General features: G+C 41.7%; 1 protein-coding gene across 1 annotated transcript in view; it reads left to right on the top strand.

The window, feature by feature from the left end:
* Positions 1-4,816: 4,816 nt before the first annotated feature.
* SCHIP1 (schwannomin interacting protein 1) overlaps positions 4,817-17,540 on the top strand; it is a 116,399-nt gene continuing 103,675 nt past the window's right edge. The window contains exon 1 of the mRNA XM_069975270.1: positions 4,817-5,062. Coding sequence (XP_069831371.1) covers positions 5,057-5,062 — 6 coding nt within the window. The 5' untranslated portion in view covers positions 4,817-5,056. The remainder of the gene's footprint in view (positions 5,063-17,540) is intronic.

The raw sequence follows: 17,540 nt of genomic DNA, 5'->3' as shown, positions 1-17,540 counted from the left end.
TAGCGATATATTATAGCACGGCACAAAAGATGCACTCAGCCGAGGATCGGGCGTATTCCCTCTCCTCGGCTGATCACTGAATCTTTTACACAGTCCAATTATCTGCTAAAGGAGCATTTACAGCAATGCTCCTTGCCAATAATCCCGTTTAAAAAGGCGTTTAGACTACTTGATCTAAAAAGATCTATACACATTAAACCAAACCACTCATAGGGCAACATTTAACAATGGATGATTCTTTTAGTCAACATTTGACTTTCTAGAAAGTCTGCTTCCTAAATGGTATATGCACACGGAGTAATTATCATGGAAAACTCAGTGCGGAATCCGCTGCTCGCTCCCCCGGGCTCCCAGTTGAAGTTCCACTGGTCACATAGGCTCCATTATATGGTCGGGCGGATTCCGTTTTCCACCCAAAGAAATGACATGTCAATTCTTTGTGTGGACAGTGGAATCCGCCCAGCCATAGAATGGAGTCTATGAAGCTGGCAGAGAGGGAAGCGGGAGCGCCGGGGATTCTGCACAGAGTTTTCTGCGAGAATTACCCCATGTGCATATACCTAGACCCTTGGCTGATAGGTGAATTAAAGATCTTTTGTTCAGAAAGGATATTTTGTCCACAAATAATGTATCAGGAAAAAGTGTTTGTTGATCATGTACGGCCACTTTGTGCAATTCTAATGGCCAATATGGACTAAAAAGTGCATGGCAGTACTGGTGAAACAGTCGATCTTCAAATGGTAATTCACTCAACTTTTTGACTATCTGCCTATTTCTATATAATGTGTATGGCCACCTTAAATTGACATATTTAGGTATTACAAGGGATTAGTAAATCCGGATCAATTTTCTTGTAATTGATGGTACTTGGAGGCATGAAATGCTTTCTAACTCATTCTTTAAATGAAAAGTTTGCATAAGGTTCACAAACACCTGCACTTAATAACAGATAACAAATCAGGCTTTTAAGTGACAATGAATTAACAGGATGGGCTTTGAAAAAAGGAGCTCAAATCACTTTGCCAATCAAGGTTTTAAAGTGCTTTTATGTTCTCAAGGTGTTCTGCTAAAGCTGTTTATACTTCAGATTTCAGTAGGAAGTAGAAGCTGTAGAATTTTAATGGATGAGTGACAAGTCCAGCCTGTCAATAGTACTGTTTGCTACTGAATAGACCACATTTAGGAAACCTTCAGACTTCTTAGTGCACACTGCAGTGCAGTAATAACTGGAGGACTGCTCATACAGTGCACCAAAATTATTGATAAACATCAACAGCTATTAGCTTTCATGCGGATAATAGTAGGGTCTACAATGCACCCACAAGTGTTGTTTATAGGTATTATCAGGACCGATTCTACCCTCCCTGCTGCCTGAGGCAAAAAGTGAAGGCTATGTTCACACTTTTAATTAGTGTTAAATACTGTGAATTGTGCAATTTGCGGCAAAATAGTGCTAAATAAATGCAATGTGTGAACACAGCCCAACAAAACTAGGTCTAAAGAGATGCATTATGTGAAATTAAAAATTTTTGTAAACATAAAAGAAATTCTAAAAACTGTACTATTTGAGAGATATAGAACTACTAATCCCCTATGTGTCTGATTTGATAACTTATTCCCCTTGGTTACAACCCACTAAGACTGCAATCTCCAGGAACTACTGGAAGTTGGTCTCCACTTAGCCTGTACGCAAAGGGAATTGTGGGTAAGTGTCCACACTGCTGCCCAGCAACATCAGAGTCACAGTTCAGAGAGAAAACCAGAGAGTGAATAAATCCATGGGGGAGAAAAGCAGTACAGTGATGTAACAAAAAACAGCATGTGTTCTCCTTTACATAAATGTGGTACAGATCTGCTTTTAGGAACTTTGCTTCATCACACAACTGCTTTATGATGCAGACACAGTTGACAGTGGCAGCACCCCTATAGAGTACATGGACAGTGAGTCTGGCATTAGACTGGAGTTCCTGCCCAGTGCAGCCTCAAGGCCTGTGTAATCTATCATGTGGGGTGTTTTCTGGGTGTTATGGATAAACATCAGCTAAAGATCAGCAAAAATCAATATATCACATTGATATAAAACCACAGAATCTATCGGCAGAAGGAAGGCAATGTCATCGTAACCCCGGTACTGGACATATGACAAATGCATGTACAAAGAAGTGTGACTGTGAAGTCCACTTATCTGGATTAATCATAAGGCATTCTCTACTACAGTAAGATTATTTGACCCATCTTCCCATTGTTACTCCCCATGGAACCAAGGTTCTTCTTTTCATTGCATAATCATCGGTCCTTTTTGAAAGAACCCTTTTATATTATTGTGTCCCCAAATTCTGTTTTAACTCCAGAGGAGCGCTTCTCAAATGTTTTCTACTGCAACCTCACCCAACAGACCAAAAAATGCCTGGGCCTCAATAAACAGACCAAGTGGAAGCCCTTGGAAGTGTGGTGGAAGTCCATTAAAAAGCTGAAAATAAAGCTAGGGCCACCTTACCACTAGTATATACCAATAAAGCAAATACAAACTAACAATGCTGCTAAAATGGAGATTGTTGCAAACAGTGAAAGGACTGTGTGTAGATCATATTCACTTTTATGAAAACTGCCTCCCCAGCTGTGCCTCACCAACAACTAGGGGGAGGCCTGCTTCACAGTTTGAGAAGAACTCATTTATTTTTTCGTGGACCCACAAATGTGGGACCCATTCATTTCTATGGCCCCATACACACACTTGTAGATGTTTCAGGTTCTCCTCCTGTGCCGATCTCATAACTAGTTCTTATGATTGTGTATAATGACATTGAACTATGAGTATACACCTTTTTTTCAATGTCTTTGGGGGACATTTAGCAAGGCTGGTGCACTTATACGCCAGTCTTAAATAAAACCCTACCCCATTTACAAGGCCGAATTTACTAAGAGGTGCATGCCACTTAGTTAAGCTGGCAGGACCTGCGCAAGTCCTGTGAAATCTACATCTTCTCCGAAGCACATGTAGATTCCTATATGGTGTACACATGTTTACAGGCATAAACCGGGTAGATGTGGGGAGGACGGCATGCTTGGCTTTTCGGCCAAGCATGGCCTTCATCAGCTTAAGAAGTACTTCTTAAACTGATGAAGGCCATGCTTGGCCGAAACGTGTCCTTACTGTACCTGATGTCTACTGCACTACAATAAATTAGCAGAACTACTTGGTAAGTGCTGGGTCCTTTCTACTATCCTGCATAAACAATGATCGGGAGAGGAGACTACGCCCCCTACCAGCCCATTAGGCGAGTGGATGTTACGGCTGGCATATGCCACAGAAAAGAAGGCATACGCCAGGGGTGCAACTTTGAAAAATGTGCCCCTTTAGGTGTATAGCAACTACAGTATGTTTATCATCCTTAAATTGCTTCTGAATTGTCCCTTATAGTATCACTTATCGTATTTATGAGTGGCATTTACACCACTGGTGTTCCTAATGGTGCGTCTACACAGATTTATCTGACAGATCTTTGAAGCCAAAGCCAGGAACAGGCTATAAACAGAGAACAGATCATAAAGGAAAGACTGAGATTACTCCTCTTTTCAAACCCATTCCTGGCTTTGGCTTCCAAAATCTGTCAGATAAATCTCTCTGTGTAAACACACCATAAAGTAACACAACCCAAACCTCAAGACACCCCAAGTGTTATGATCTAATATAGCGACTACTGTAGCTTTTACTTCCTTTTATCCATGCAAAATTTTTTATTATTATTTGCTTATGTAGCCATTTTTATGCTTGCATTGGCTTCTTCTGGTTTTACTAACATAATGGTGGATAAAAAAACATTTCAGTCGCTTTAGTACAATGCTATTTAAAAAGAAATCCCATAGAAAGAGATGCAGTTGTTATTTCCTCTCAAAGTCAACTCACTGGATTCTTGGCAGCTTTCTTAAAACACTTAAAGATTGAAAATAATCAAACACCAGTATGGAGTATAACACAGTATTAAAACGCCCAGCGCTCATCTGAAGTTACATTCTGACTCCAGAAGACAATGGGCTCATTAAGTTCTAGTAAATGTCCTAGCCTTTCATTTTATTGGTGGGTATTTTGAGGCTGATCTAGTCAAGTGTAGGACAAGTCAAGCTTGTATTAAATGAAGCAGCAGGGAAGCAAGTAGTCTTAGCCTCCATTCACTACCAATCCAGCCATTGGCTCTTTGTACTGTATTTCCAGAGAGGAAAAAGTATAGGACAGGGTTACTAGAATTTCATTATGTTGCTATGGCGATAGTTTGATTCTATTTCAGTTATAGACTGGACAAGTCTTTGTCCATGATGTCATCAATCAAAATTTCTGACATTTAACAAGAACTACTTAAGCCACTTCCAGGTTATCACCCTTTTACATTACACTGAATTCCTCCAACAAGGATAAGATGAATAGATAGTATAACGATGCAAATATAAAGGAAAGGGGGGGGGGGACGGTAAAGAGTTATTTCTCTATGTAGCACAGCAAACCATGGAAATCTTAACAAAGAAAGAAGATTTAAAAAAAAAAAAGCAAGTCACAACCTATTAATGATTAACACCATGTCCTGGGTCTAGCAGAACTGAACTCATGAATAATTCATATCAGAAACACATTTCCCCCTGCAAGGTTGATGAATGAAATAGGGAAGGCTTTTGGAGCGATCAGCTCTCGCTCTTCCAGCCTTGCTCAGAAATCGTCATGAAATTGGAGGGTTAAGACAAGTTCAGGAGACCCCAGGCACAGTCTAGTCATTTTTTTTTCCAGAGAAGGGGGGGAATTATATTGAAATTGGTTGCAGCTACATTTTGCTAGCTTAAACGCTGTCAGCTGCTGCTGCAAAGAGTTAAGGCGTGAATGTTTGAAGTGAATTAAAGTCTATTTTTGAACTGAGCATTCGCGTCCAGGAGGAATGGTCTCTGAAGGGAAAGGAAAGCAGTGAACAATATGACAGACAGTTGGTGCAGAACATGCCTCTCAAACACTGCGATCTGCCAATGATTGGAATTTTCCTGTAAAATGACTTGAAAGGGAGAAACATAGAAGATGAATGTAAGTACAAATGGTTTCTTTTATTATTTCTGCAGCAGTGAGTTCTTTATATACCTTTCCGTGAATCTCCTAGGTTCTTATTAGGTTCAGCTATTAGAAATGTACTTTGCAACCTACAGTCTTGCTTTCTAACGCTGCTGCCCGCAGAGAGTTACAATATTTAACCTTTACCTTACAGTTACATATTGTAGCAGGGAAAGCAGTGATAAATATTCTTCTGAGATCCTTGAAATGTCCTCTGTCTTTTCTACTGTCTAATGTATGTTGATGATATTAAAGCAGGCAGGTATGCATAGGTGTGATCTCCTGTAGACATATCATATTCATTCTATGGAAGGCAGGAGACAAGTCATAACTCAGTAAAGGTCATCATGATCTCCAGTGTTTCGATTCCTGCACTCGTACCTCTTCTGACTACATAAATCATATAGTCACAGAGACACGGTGAGCGTGCTATATCAATGTACTTTATATATGTGTGTGCAATGATATTTAGCTGCCCTAGAAGATTCAGGCTGTATTCACCATTCATCTGGTTTATTCCAAGCTCAAATGTGCCTTGAAAGTAAATACAATTTAGCCAAAGCATTTTCCATGTCCAGATAAAAATCTTCAAATAAAAAAATTACCGGATAAAAATCTTAAAATAGGTGTAAAGACTTGCTTTAAATAGTAATATTGCACATAAAAGTATCTTTCTCCCACATCCGAGAAGGCTGTGGTACAGTACCTACACTAATTTGTTTGCAAGTCACAGCCTGACTGTGGGATGAGATAGAAAGATGCTATATATAACCCAGGATTCCTCAATAGATGTGCACACCTCAAAGGTCAGAACATGAGCAAGTGAAAAACAACTCGGAATTAGTCTAGAAGCAGCAGATAATTGGAAATAGCAAATCTCTGCTCCATGGCTGTTCTGGGAGAATACTTGAATATTCTCTATATAATATCCAAAATGAATGATACAATGATGCATCTGCACCTGGAAGAAGAGACAGCTATTTTTAACAAGTATCTTGTTCTCCAGTCTGCTTCCTATTTTCTGGCATCCTTTACACAGGTTTCATAGTTTATAAGTCTTCGTGTCATACTGTTGGTTATCCGTCAATGACAAACTATTGCTGGACTGCAGTTTGTAGTGGGAGCTGACTGATATCCAAATTGCAAATGGATAAAAGATGGGAAAACCTATAATGTTCATGGTAGATTGAATGTGAACTCTTCTTGCTTGTCGTTGTTTCATCTCCATCCAATTTCTAATACATTCTAAATTGCCAATATTGCCAATGTTTTAGTAAATGTGACATCAGATTTCCCATTCACTCAGTGCTCAATGTAATGGTACAGATTGGTGGGGAAGACACCCTAACGGGGTAGAAGAAGACCAGGATTTAAGTCGGCTACATGATTAGATACATTTAGATGCTATACATAGTAAAAGCTTACTCTTCCTGGTAGTACAGAAGCTTTTTCTGTATACTATAATTGTAATATACTCTAGAAGTCCAGGCCATTACATATTTAACCACTTTGCACAATGATTGAACATCTGAAAACTTATTCCATCACGTAGACTTCATAATGCAATGAAAGGGATAATGGCTAGTAAACGGCAGGTACTATATATTGGGGAGGAATAAATAAAACTTTTCCCAGTACTTTTTGCATGGTTTTCCACCAATTATTAGTGCACTGAGCTTTGCACCACAATTTGTACCAAGAAAAAAAGAAATCTGAATCCTAACATTTCCCTAGAAAAACCTGGATACTCCACAAAACTGAATTAGCTGAGATTTTTTTTAATTATAGGCAGCATCGTGCCTTATTTTTGGAGCAAAATCAAGGTGCACCAAATAACAGGATGTGCCACCCCCAAAAATCAAGTTGCCATAAACAGTAGAAAACACAAGCAGACCCCACAAGACTTTTCATTTGCCCCCCATTGTATCCTCTATGTTAAATTATAAAAAGTAAAAACTAGTAAAGGGACTAATAATGTCTCCGTTTGGCCAGTATGCTATAGATGCCAGATAATATCCTAAAATTACAATAATGTGAAACAGGCAAGTCTTCTAAATGTGCATGTGCTCAGCTCAAAGACAAGTAGCTTAGAAGTGCTAAGCATCCATATATATTAATAGATGTGTTGGGAGTGGAGTGTTGTTAGTGCACTACTGTTGAATACCATTAGCTATCAAAGGGCTATTTTCTTTCTGCCCTTAATTGTTTACCACCTGCTTAATTTCCCAAAAAAGGTAAGAAAAATGTTCTCCCCTAATGTTCTTTTCCAATCCTTTCGGCAGAAACCTGGTCCCAGACTCCAGTTAGTGGCGCTGTGTTGTTTCGCTCCAGTTTTTCTTACTAGAAATGCATTACTAAATAGACAACTGGGTGTTACCAATTGGGGGGTGTCTTTACATTGTTAGACACAAATACATATAGAAATTATATTTAGGGCATAGTTTATATTGTTTGCATCTTTTGGAAATTACATCTCCTATGGCTTTATATCATAAAGAAATCTATGATTTGTGTATATATATCTATATATATATATATATATATATATATATATATATATGTATATATTGTGGAGGTGACTATTTTAACCAATATGTGATTCTTTTTGGATGCTGATTTAACCTTGAGCGACATCTACATGTCATTGTGAAATCCCAAAAAGTCAGTAGCACTCTTTTTTAGGCATTATATTGGTTCACCTGTGGAACAAGGAGCGGTAGCTGGCATCTATCTACTTTGCTACATTTCTGAGTGCCGTGGATTTTTTGATTTATATGCATGTCCTTGTGGCTACTTAGCTTGACATGGGAATAGACATATTTTGGGATTTCAAGGAGACTATTGCTGTTTTGCGTATCAATGTTCATTGTCCTACACTGTCAGCTCTGATTGGATAGTCTCAGGCAGTGTAAGGACACTTGCCCATTTTAGGCCCCTTTCACGTGCCCATTTATTCCACCGCTTCTTAAACTTTTTCTACTGGAGTCTCACCCAACAGAGCCAAGAGATGCCTGGGCCTCACCAGACTGACCAAAAGGATAATGGGGCCTCACCATCTGTAATGGAAGTCCATGTAATAATAAAAACTATTGCTCAGTCCTAAAATTATTTTAAAAAGTATTTTAAAAAAGTATTAAAATAAGTAAAAAAAAATAAGTCAGTAATGTTCTTAAACTTGATATTGTTGAAGTGAAAGGATTGTGCGGCATAGAGGGGCGCCTCACAGTTTGAGAAGCACTTGTTTATTCTGCTGTGAACCCACAAATGCGGGCAGAATAAGGACCCATTCATTTCTATGGCCCCACACACTTGTAGGTGTTCAGGTCCATCTTAGGATCGAAATCCGTGCCACAAATACAGTCGAGTACTGCCTTGCCATTTTTCTTTTCTTTTCCTTTTTTTTAAAGGCAAGGATACCAGCTACACCTTTGTGTGTAAGGGGGCCAAAAAAATAAATGGGTCTGCACAAATGTGGACGGATACACATGTACATCTGTAGTGCTGTCCACGGCTGCTGGTCCTTAGCTTCAGAAAGCTCTACAAATGTATGAATCGGGTCTCAGCTTGTACACCTATGATAGACTGATACAACCTGGATTTAGTACAGTTCATAAGGTTTACTGTAAATGCCAATTCGATTAACAAATGATTGAATGTTTGCAATGTAGAAATCCTAATGAAACAATATTTTGGATTTCTCATTTAGCTATTTTAGCTATTAGTGCGTCTACACAATTAGACTGTGTACTATAAAAAATCAATTAGTACAGCAAAGCTTAATGGCTTTATGTCCATTGATCGTACTTTCATTACTTGAAAAGATATAGGCAAAAGAGATGTAGATAAACGCTACTGACATATATAATTTACTAGGCAGTTTAATCTGTTCATAACAGTAAAACACACATTCATATTGCATCTTCATCAACCGAACTCATTAAGAGACATGGGAGCCCACAAACCAAAACAGAACACATGGAAAAAACACATAGCGTGAACCCAGCCTTAAGGGGTTTATCTGACGTAAAGGAGTGCTCCAGTATTAGAAAATTGTATTTAAATGAAACTCACAGCAAGATAGTAGAATTATAAAATTAATATTGTCTCCAGCTCCCTGACTCCTCCCTCTCTACAAAGACAATGCATTAAGGCCAGTTTGCACAGAGTAAAATCAGCGCTCTTCGCCAATACGTAAATTCTTTGCGTGGAGAGCCGCAGAAACAGAGGTGCGCGAGTCGTCCCACTGAAACAGATGGCAGACAGGATTCGGCAGTGGCGAGCTCTGCTGCAGAATTCCACCAATTTTGCTCAGTGTGAACTGTCCCTTGAACTTGGCCCTTGATGTCACAGGAGGCCTACAACCCACATCACCATCTCTATACATATATTAGATATACCCAACAAGTCCCGGCATGGAACATGGGAAGCAGGCACCCACCCAACACTTTGCCTGCTCCCAATAAGAGCCGTCCCGGAACTGACTTAAACCGTCAATCTAACACTGCATGTATCAGCTGCCTAACACCGCTAACACCATCTAATGGCTCTTATTTCAAGAAGGCTCCATACCTTGGTGACATGCGCCTGCGTCTCTCCAGGTATATGCCAAGAAACTGGCCGGGATATATATACCATTACAGACTTTTCCAGCTGCTGCCTTACAATATATATTTACAAACAAATAACGAAAAGCGTAAATTGCGCAGTTGTGTACATCGCGAGATAAACGGTCGCATATTTGAATATGTTTGAAGATTATTGTTATAAACATTTCGATCATCAAATAAATTGTTCGTGATCGGCAAACATGAACAATTAGCGTACGCTCATCACTAGTGTTTACAGCATGCCGCCTTGTGCTGAGCTTTGCCAAGGCAGAAGAACAGCCAGAAAGTGAAACCATCAGGTGCTGCAATATACTGTAATTGATTGTGCAATAACTGCATGTGGTGACACTGCACTTTATTAGGACTTGCAGCAAATTTCCAGCAATTCAAGGTAATCCATGAAAACCTTACATAAAACTGCTGTGAATTGCTAAACATTTGCTGTAAGTACGGATGGAAGAACAAAGCTACAAAGACTCATTTGTAATGTATACAGATATTCTCAGGCCTTATTCACACATCCTGTAATCTATGGATCTATATTTCCATACTCGACTTGCATTTTAATGTCTACTGGTCTATTCACACGATCAGTAGATTACCAAGGATGCAAACTAACCCTGAAAATAAAGGAAATGTCCTAGTGGGGACTTAGATTTTTTTGCGCATTCTCTCATAGAAAATCGATGGGATCTGCTATTTCCTATGGATTGTAACCTTTTGCCATCCGTATTTCCCTAAAAAAATAAAGATGAGTCATTAGTCACATGTTAAAAGGTTGTATTTCTAAAAAACGGATTCACAGAAAAACGGATGCACTACAGATGCCCAATCCGTAATTTTTAGCGCATTGTATGGGTAGATAGTGGGAGGAATCTATGGGCAAGAAAAAAATACTGAACATGTGCATAAGGCTGGATTCACACATAGTATTTTTTTTGGGGGGTGGGGGGTTCTATGCAGCTTCCACTCCTGATTTTGGCTAAATATACTGACCAAAATAAGCAATGAATACTGCCCTAAATATTATGTTAACGCAGCCTAGGAGGATGTTCATTTGTTCTGTGCACGGTCCATATGTTTAGATAATGAGCTACGGACCGGTTTTGGAACGGCTGGCAACATAATTTATTATGATGCTGCGAGCTCCGAAACTCTTGGAATCTTTGCACTATTATATGGACACAACATGCACGGACTTATTACAGAACGTGTGAATGCCTCATAATAGAGAGAAATTGCAGACTTCTATTTGCAAGATAATGTTAATCCCATCTAAAATGTGTATATATATATATACTGTACTCCTGCTGAATATCTACCTGTTAAGAATACACAACACTGCCATATGAGTCATGATGAAAGCAGCAAAAACACTGGGTCATCTGAGAACTGATAATATATTATTTCACATGTGGGAGTAATCTCACTAAATGTGTAATACAGAACCTTCATCTGTATTTTATCTCCAACATAGCAAAGAATTTCCCAGAAATCGTCTATGCAAAACTGTAGAGACGGAATAACATCTTGATAGCAGCTTATATCCTGTCTCTTGGTATTTCCTATTCATATTGTATATATGGGGGAACAGAAGATACATTTGCAATGTTTTTTCTGGCCTCCAAAAAAAAACAAAAAAACAAAAAAAAAAAAGGCCAATCACACCTAAAGCCAAATACACCAGCAAAAATGCCAAGATAATATTTGACAGTTTTTTTGGCGTTTTGGACTTTAGGTGTGATTGGCTTCTTTTAATGTTTCCTTTGGCGTTTTTAAAACATAATTCCATTGAACTGTATGGAAGGCAAATGCCACAATTTGCAGGAAAAAAAATGCCAAAACCTAACCATGCTGCATTTTGGAAAAACTGTGACAGAGCCAACAAAAAACTAACAAATGCATTTTTGCTCAAATGGGGATATTTTTGCAAATAATTTATCCAGTGTGAAATCCAGTTTGTTATATTTAAGTAAGATCTCTGCTTTGATAAATAGGATTCTGCTTGGTATACAGTGAATCCGTCAGCTGGAATTCAGCTGCTTTCCAAACTGCTGACACTGTTAGATATTTGTTGGGTCAAGGACATACATGGTAGCTTTTATATATATATATATATATATATTGTGGGAATTAGCGTCACCAGAGGTAGGCACAAGCAGGCTTTGGATGCAACTAAAAAACGTTTATTGGTAACAAACCAGAAAAAAAATAGTCCAGCATGAGGCTTTTACAGCAGCCGTTCTAGCTTCAAACACAAAGCAGTTGACTTTCAGGAACATTAACAGAAAGCATATACACACCACCGTGTAGTTATGTCCTTATTCAGACCAGCAAGTCTGTAGCAGCTCTGTTGCAGGGCTTCTCTCTCCAGCTCCTGTCTGCCAGATTCACTGTGGATCAACTCAATCAAACACTCTCAGCAGGTTGTCTCTCCACACCTCATGCACCAAGTCAGAGGCTTTTAAAAAACCCAGTAAAGCCTGGACCGGAATATGGGAACGGCCTCCCACCCACGCTACAGCCGTTCCAAGAAAGACAGCCCATTTTAGCCACACAGCAGCTATACTAAATAGCAAATGTCAGTAACCTATAGTTACTGACCACGAACTGCTGTCTTTCCCCCACAGAGTCCCAGGACCTCTGTGGCACATACATTGTAGTTCTCCTGCTGCAATTCAGATATGTGGAAAGTCTGGGATGTACAAGCGGACTGGCAACCCTGAACTCCCTGAAACTTCCATACAGAGCACAATAACCTGCTTGGCACATATCTACCTTCCACTATTTTTCCTGCTGGTTGCCTACATATCCCCCCCCCTCTGCCCAAGGCCAGGAGACTGGGCACTTGATCCCATCAGACAATGGACCCTTGACAAGGCATCTGCATTTATATGATCTTTCCCTGCCCTGTGTTCTACTACAAACTTAAAGTCCTGTAATGCCAAGAACCACCTTGTCACCCTGGCATTATTACCTTTATTTCTATACATCCACTGTAATGGAGCATGATCTGACACCAATCTGAACTTCCTACCAGCCAGATAGTACCGCAAGGACTCCAGAGCCCACTTTATGGCCAGACATTCTCGTTCTACAATAGAATAATTCCTTTCGCAGGAAGTGAGCTTCCTGCTCAGATATGTAATGGGGTGCTCCTCTCCATTTACCTCCTGTGACATTACTGCGCCCAAACCCACTTCTGAGGCATCCGTCTGCACAATAAACTCTTTAGTAAAATCAGGGGCCACTAACACTGGTTGACTACAGAGGGCTTTTTTCAGGGCCTGAAACGACTTTTCTGCCTCCTCGGACCACTGAATCATTATTGCCTTTTTCCCTTTTGTTAGGTCTGTCAATGGTGCAGCTATGGAGGCAAAATTTGGCACAAACCTACGATAGTAGCCCACTATCCCTAGGAACGCCCTTACCTGTTTTTTCGTAAGAGGCTGGGGCCAACTCTGAATCGCTTCTACTTTGTTTATTTGGGGCCTTATTGTACCCTTACCAACAATATAGCCCAAATAGCGAGCCTCCTCTAAGCCAACAGCACACTTCTCAGGGTTAGCAGTAAACCCAGCTTCCCTGAGTGAATCAAGTACTGCCTGTACCTTGCTCAGATGGGATTCCCAGTCACTGCTAAAGACCACAATATCGTCTAAATAGGCCGCTGCGTACCTGGTATGAGGCTTCAAAACCTTGTCCATTGCTCTCTGAAAGGTAGCTGGGGCCCCTTGTAAACCAAACGGCATCCTAGTATACTGAAATAGCCCCTCTGGGGTGGAGAAGGCAGTTTTCTCCTTTGCCTCTTCTGAAAGGGGAATCTGCCAGTAACCTTTGGTGAGGTCGAGAGTAGTAATGTACCTGGCTGGCCCCAACCTTTCGATTAACTCATCCACCCTGGGCATGGGGTAGGAATCCCACTTAGAGACCTCGTTTAGTCTGCGGAAGTCATTACAGAATCGCCAGGTCCCATTTGGCTTAGGGACCAATACAATGGGGCTAGACCAACCGCTTTTGGACTCTTCAATAACCTGTAGGGCTAACATGCGCTTTACCTCATCAGAGACAGCTTGTCTCCGGGCCTCTGGAATTCGGTATGGCTTAACGTGTATTTTCACCCCAGGGTCGGTAATTACCTCATGTTGAACAACATCTGTAGTACCTGGAAGGTCGGTAAACATATCCCTATTACGCTGTAGTAACTCCCAAGCTTCCTGTTTTTGGGGTTTGGACAGGGCATCACCAATGGTAACCTTCCCAATATCTGAGTGAGTGTCAAGTTGGGATGTCAGGGACACTACCAAGGACTCTCTATCATGCCAAGGTTTAATTAAGTTTATGTGGTACAGTTGAATAGGTTTTCTTTTCCCTGGCTGATGGATTTTATAATTTACCACTCCAACCTTCTCCATCACTTCATAAGGACCCTGCCACTTTGCTAGGAACTTACTCTCAACTGTGGGAACAAGCACCAGTACACGATCACCAGGGTTAAATTGTCTCACCCTAGCTGCCCTATTATATATCCTGCTCTGGGACTCCTGGGCCCTTTTCATGTGTTCCCTCACAATGGGCATAACACTGCTGATGCGATCCTGCATTTGGGTGACATGATCTATCACACTTCTGTAAGGGGTAGCCTCACTCTCCCAAGATTCTTTGGCAATATCTAGCAGACCCCTGGGGTGTCTCCCATATATCAATTCAAATGGGGAGAAGCCCGTGGAAGACTGAGGGACCTCCCGGATGGAGAACAGGAGGTATGGCAGCAGACAATCCCAGTCCCTCCCATCCTTTTCTACTACCTTTCTCAACATTCCTTTCAAGGTTTTATTGAACCTCTCTACTAAGCCGTCTGTTTGAGGATGATAAACAGAGGTTCTAAGCTGTTTAATTTTCAGCAGTTTACATAAGTCCTTCATCACCCTGGACATAAAAGGCGTACCTTGGTCAGTTAGAAATTCTTTTGGCAAGCCAGTCCTAGAAAAAATGTGAACTAACTCCCGGGCAATGCATTTTGAGGAGGTATTTCTCAGGGGAATGGCCTCAGGGTACCTGGTGGCATAGTCCAACACTACCAAAATATATTGGTGACCCCGGGCAGACTTTAGCAATGGGCCTACCAAATCCATCGCTATCCTCTCAAATGGTACTTCAATTATTGGTAGGGGGACTAAAGGGTTCCGGAAATGGGACATAGGAGCAGTTAATTGACACGTTGGGCAGGACCTACAAAACTTCACAATTTCCTGATAACAGCCTGGCCAATAAAACCTTTGCAGGACTCGCTCTTGTGTTTTTTCTGCCCCCAAGTGACCCCCTAGCACATGACTGTGTGCCATTTCTAGTACCATCCTCCTATAAGGCACTGGCACCAACAATTGCTCTATTAATTCTTCCCGTACCTTATTGACACGATACAACAAATTATTTTGGACAGAAAAGTGTGGAAACCTTTTCTCAGCATCAGGCTCTTGTGGAACCTCATTTAGTACTGTTACACTTTCCCAAGCATTTTTTAGGGTGAGGTCTCGCAACTGAGCAGTTCCAAAATTCTCTCGTGATACCTCTAGTTCAGGAACGTTTTGCTCAGAAGTAGACATCTCACCCTCATCCCCAGCCAACACTGCTAAGGGAAAATTGTCCGGTATATTAGGGGTCACCCCTACTGCATCACTTTGGACATCTTCATCTAGGGGAATCGGACTGAGAGATTGGGGACACAAGACATTTTCAGACACACCTTGGGGCTGAGACCAGAGTTCCCAGAATAACGGAAAGTCCCGGCCCACAACCAGAGGATGTAGCAAGTCTTTCACCACACCCACCTCATGGTTTAGTGTCCCGCAGCCAGTCTCTATAGTCACTTTGGCAAGAGGATAGTGCTTAATGTCCCCATGAATGCAAACCACCCCCACCCGTTTTCCTGGAGATAACAGAACATGGGGAATAGAAGCTCTTAAGAGGGTGACCAGACTGCCAGAGTCCAACAGGGCGACAACACTGACCCCATTTACCCAAAGTTGGCTCTCTTGGGGGCCATGTTCATGCAGGGGTGTAGCGCTGCAAGCAGGATGGGCAAACATGGAGAGGCGACGGGTGGCACCACACTCCATTGGTTCCTCTTGCTGAGGACAGTGCGCTGCAATATGCCCCTGTTGCTGACACCTCCAACAACGTACGTCTGCTCGGCTACCCAAGGGTACCTTTCCTGGGCCAACAAACCTTTCTCCTTTAGGTGTACCACCCTGAGTTGGTCGGCTGGCTCGGCTCTCCTGGTCAGCCGAGTAGGCTTTGGCATTTGTCCTCTGAAAGCGATCCCCGGAGCGCCCCATGGAGTGTTGGAGTTTACCTTCAGGCCCCAGATAGTTCTCTGCAGTGGTATAACGTTCCACTAAGGAAATCAGCTCATCCAGTGATTTGGGGTCTCCCTGGGAAACCCAGCGATTAATGTCTCTAGGAAGTCCACTTGTGTAGCGGTCCATAACGATCCGGTCAACAATTGCTGAGGGATCCAGAAACTCTGGTTGTAGCCACTTGCGCACCAGGTGTAGCAGGTCAAACAACTGAGAGCGAGGCGGCTTATGTTTCTCAAACCGCCAATCATGGACTCTGCGAGCCCGAACTGCTAAGGTGACTCCCAGCCGGGCCATAATCTCAGCTTTAAGGAGGTCATAGTCCTTGGCTTGCTCTGCAGTCAAATCAAAGTATGCTTTTTGAGGCTCCCCAATCAAGTAAGGTGCCAGAACCTCAGTCCATACTGCAGCAGGGAGTTTTTCTCTTTCAGCAAGTCTCTCAAAAACTGCCAGATAAGCCTCTACATCATCGTCCTGGGTCATCTTTTGCAAGGCGCGTTGCACTGCCTTTTTCACATGTATGAGCCCAGATAAGTCCTCTGTGCTCTGAGCAGAAACATTGTCCCTGAGGACTGCAATTTGTTCCAGCAACAAACGATTTGTTTCTTTCTGGGCAGCATTGGCCTCCACCAGTTGCTTGCAGAGCTCCTCCATAGCAGGGGACTGGCTTGGCAGAGTTGCAGCAGCTTTTACCCAGGACATATGCTGATTACTGAATTCACCAAAATCATGCAGTTGTTACCATTAGCAACCAAATGCCCGCATCCTCCACCATGTGTGGGAATTAGCGTCACCAGAGGTAGGCACAAGCAGGCTTTGGATGCAACTAAAAAACGTTTATTGGTAACAAACCAGAAAAAAAATAGTCCAGCATGAGGCTTTTACAGCAGCCGTTCTAGCTTCAAACACAAAGCAGTTGACTTTCAGGAACATTAACAGAAAGCATATACACACCACCGTGTAGTTATGTCCTTATTCAGACCAGCAAGTCTGTAGCAGCTCTGTTGCAGGGCTTCTCTCTCCAGCTCCTGTCTGCCAGATTCACTGTGGATCAACTCAATCAAACACTCTCAGCAGGTTGTCTCTCCACACCTCATGCACCAAGTCAGAGGCTTTTAAAAAACCCAGTAAAGCCTGGACCGGAATATGGGAACGGCCTCCCACCCACGCTACAGCCGTTCCAAGAAAGACAGCCCATTTTAGCCACACAGCAGCTATACTAAATAGCAAATGTCAGTAACCTATAGTTACTGACCACGAACTGCTGTCTTTCCCCCACAGAGTCCCAGGACCTCTGTGGCACATACATTGTAGTTCTCCTGCTGCAATTCAGATATGTGGAAAGTCTGGGATGTACAAGCGGACTGGCAACCCTGAACTCCCTGAAACTTCCATACAGAGCACAATAACCTGCTTGGCACATATCTACCTTCCACTATTTTTCCTGCTGGTTGCCTACAATATATATATATATATATATATATATAT

This window comes from Dendropsophus ebraccatus, chromosome 6 (assembly GCF_027789765.1).
Source record: "Dendropsophus ebraccatus isolate aDenEbr1 chromosome 6, aDenEbr1.pat, whole genome shotgun sequence".
Classification (NCBI taxonomy): domain Eukaryota; kingdom Metazoa; phylum Chordata; class Amphibia; order Anura; family Hylidae; genus Dendropsophus; species Dendropsophus ebraccatus.
This window is presented reverse-complemented; position numbering and strand designations above follow the sequence as displayed.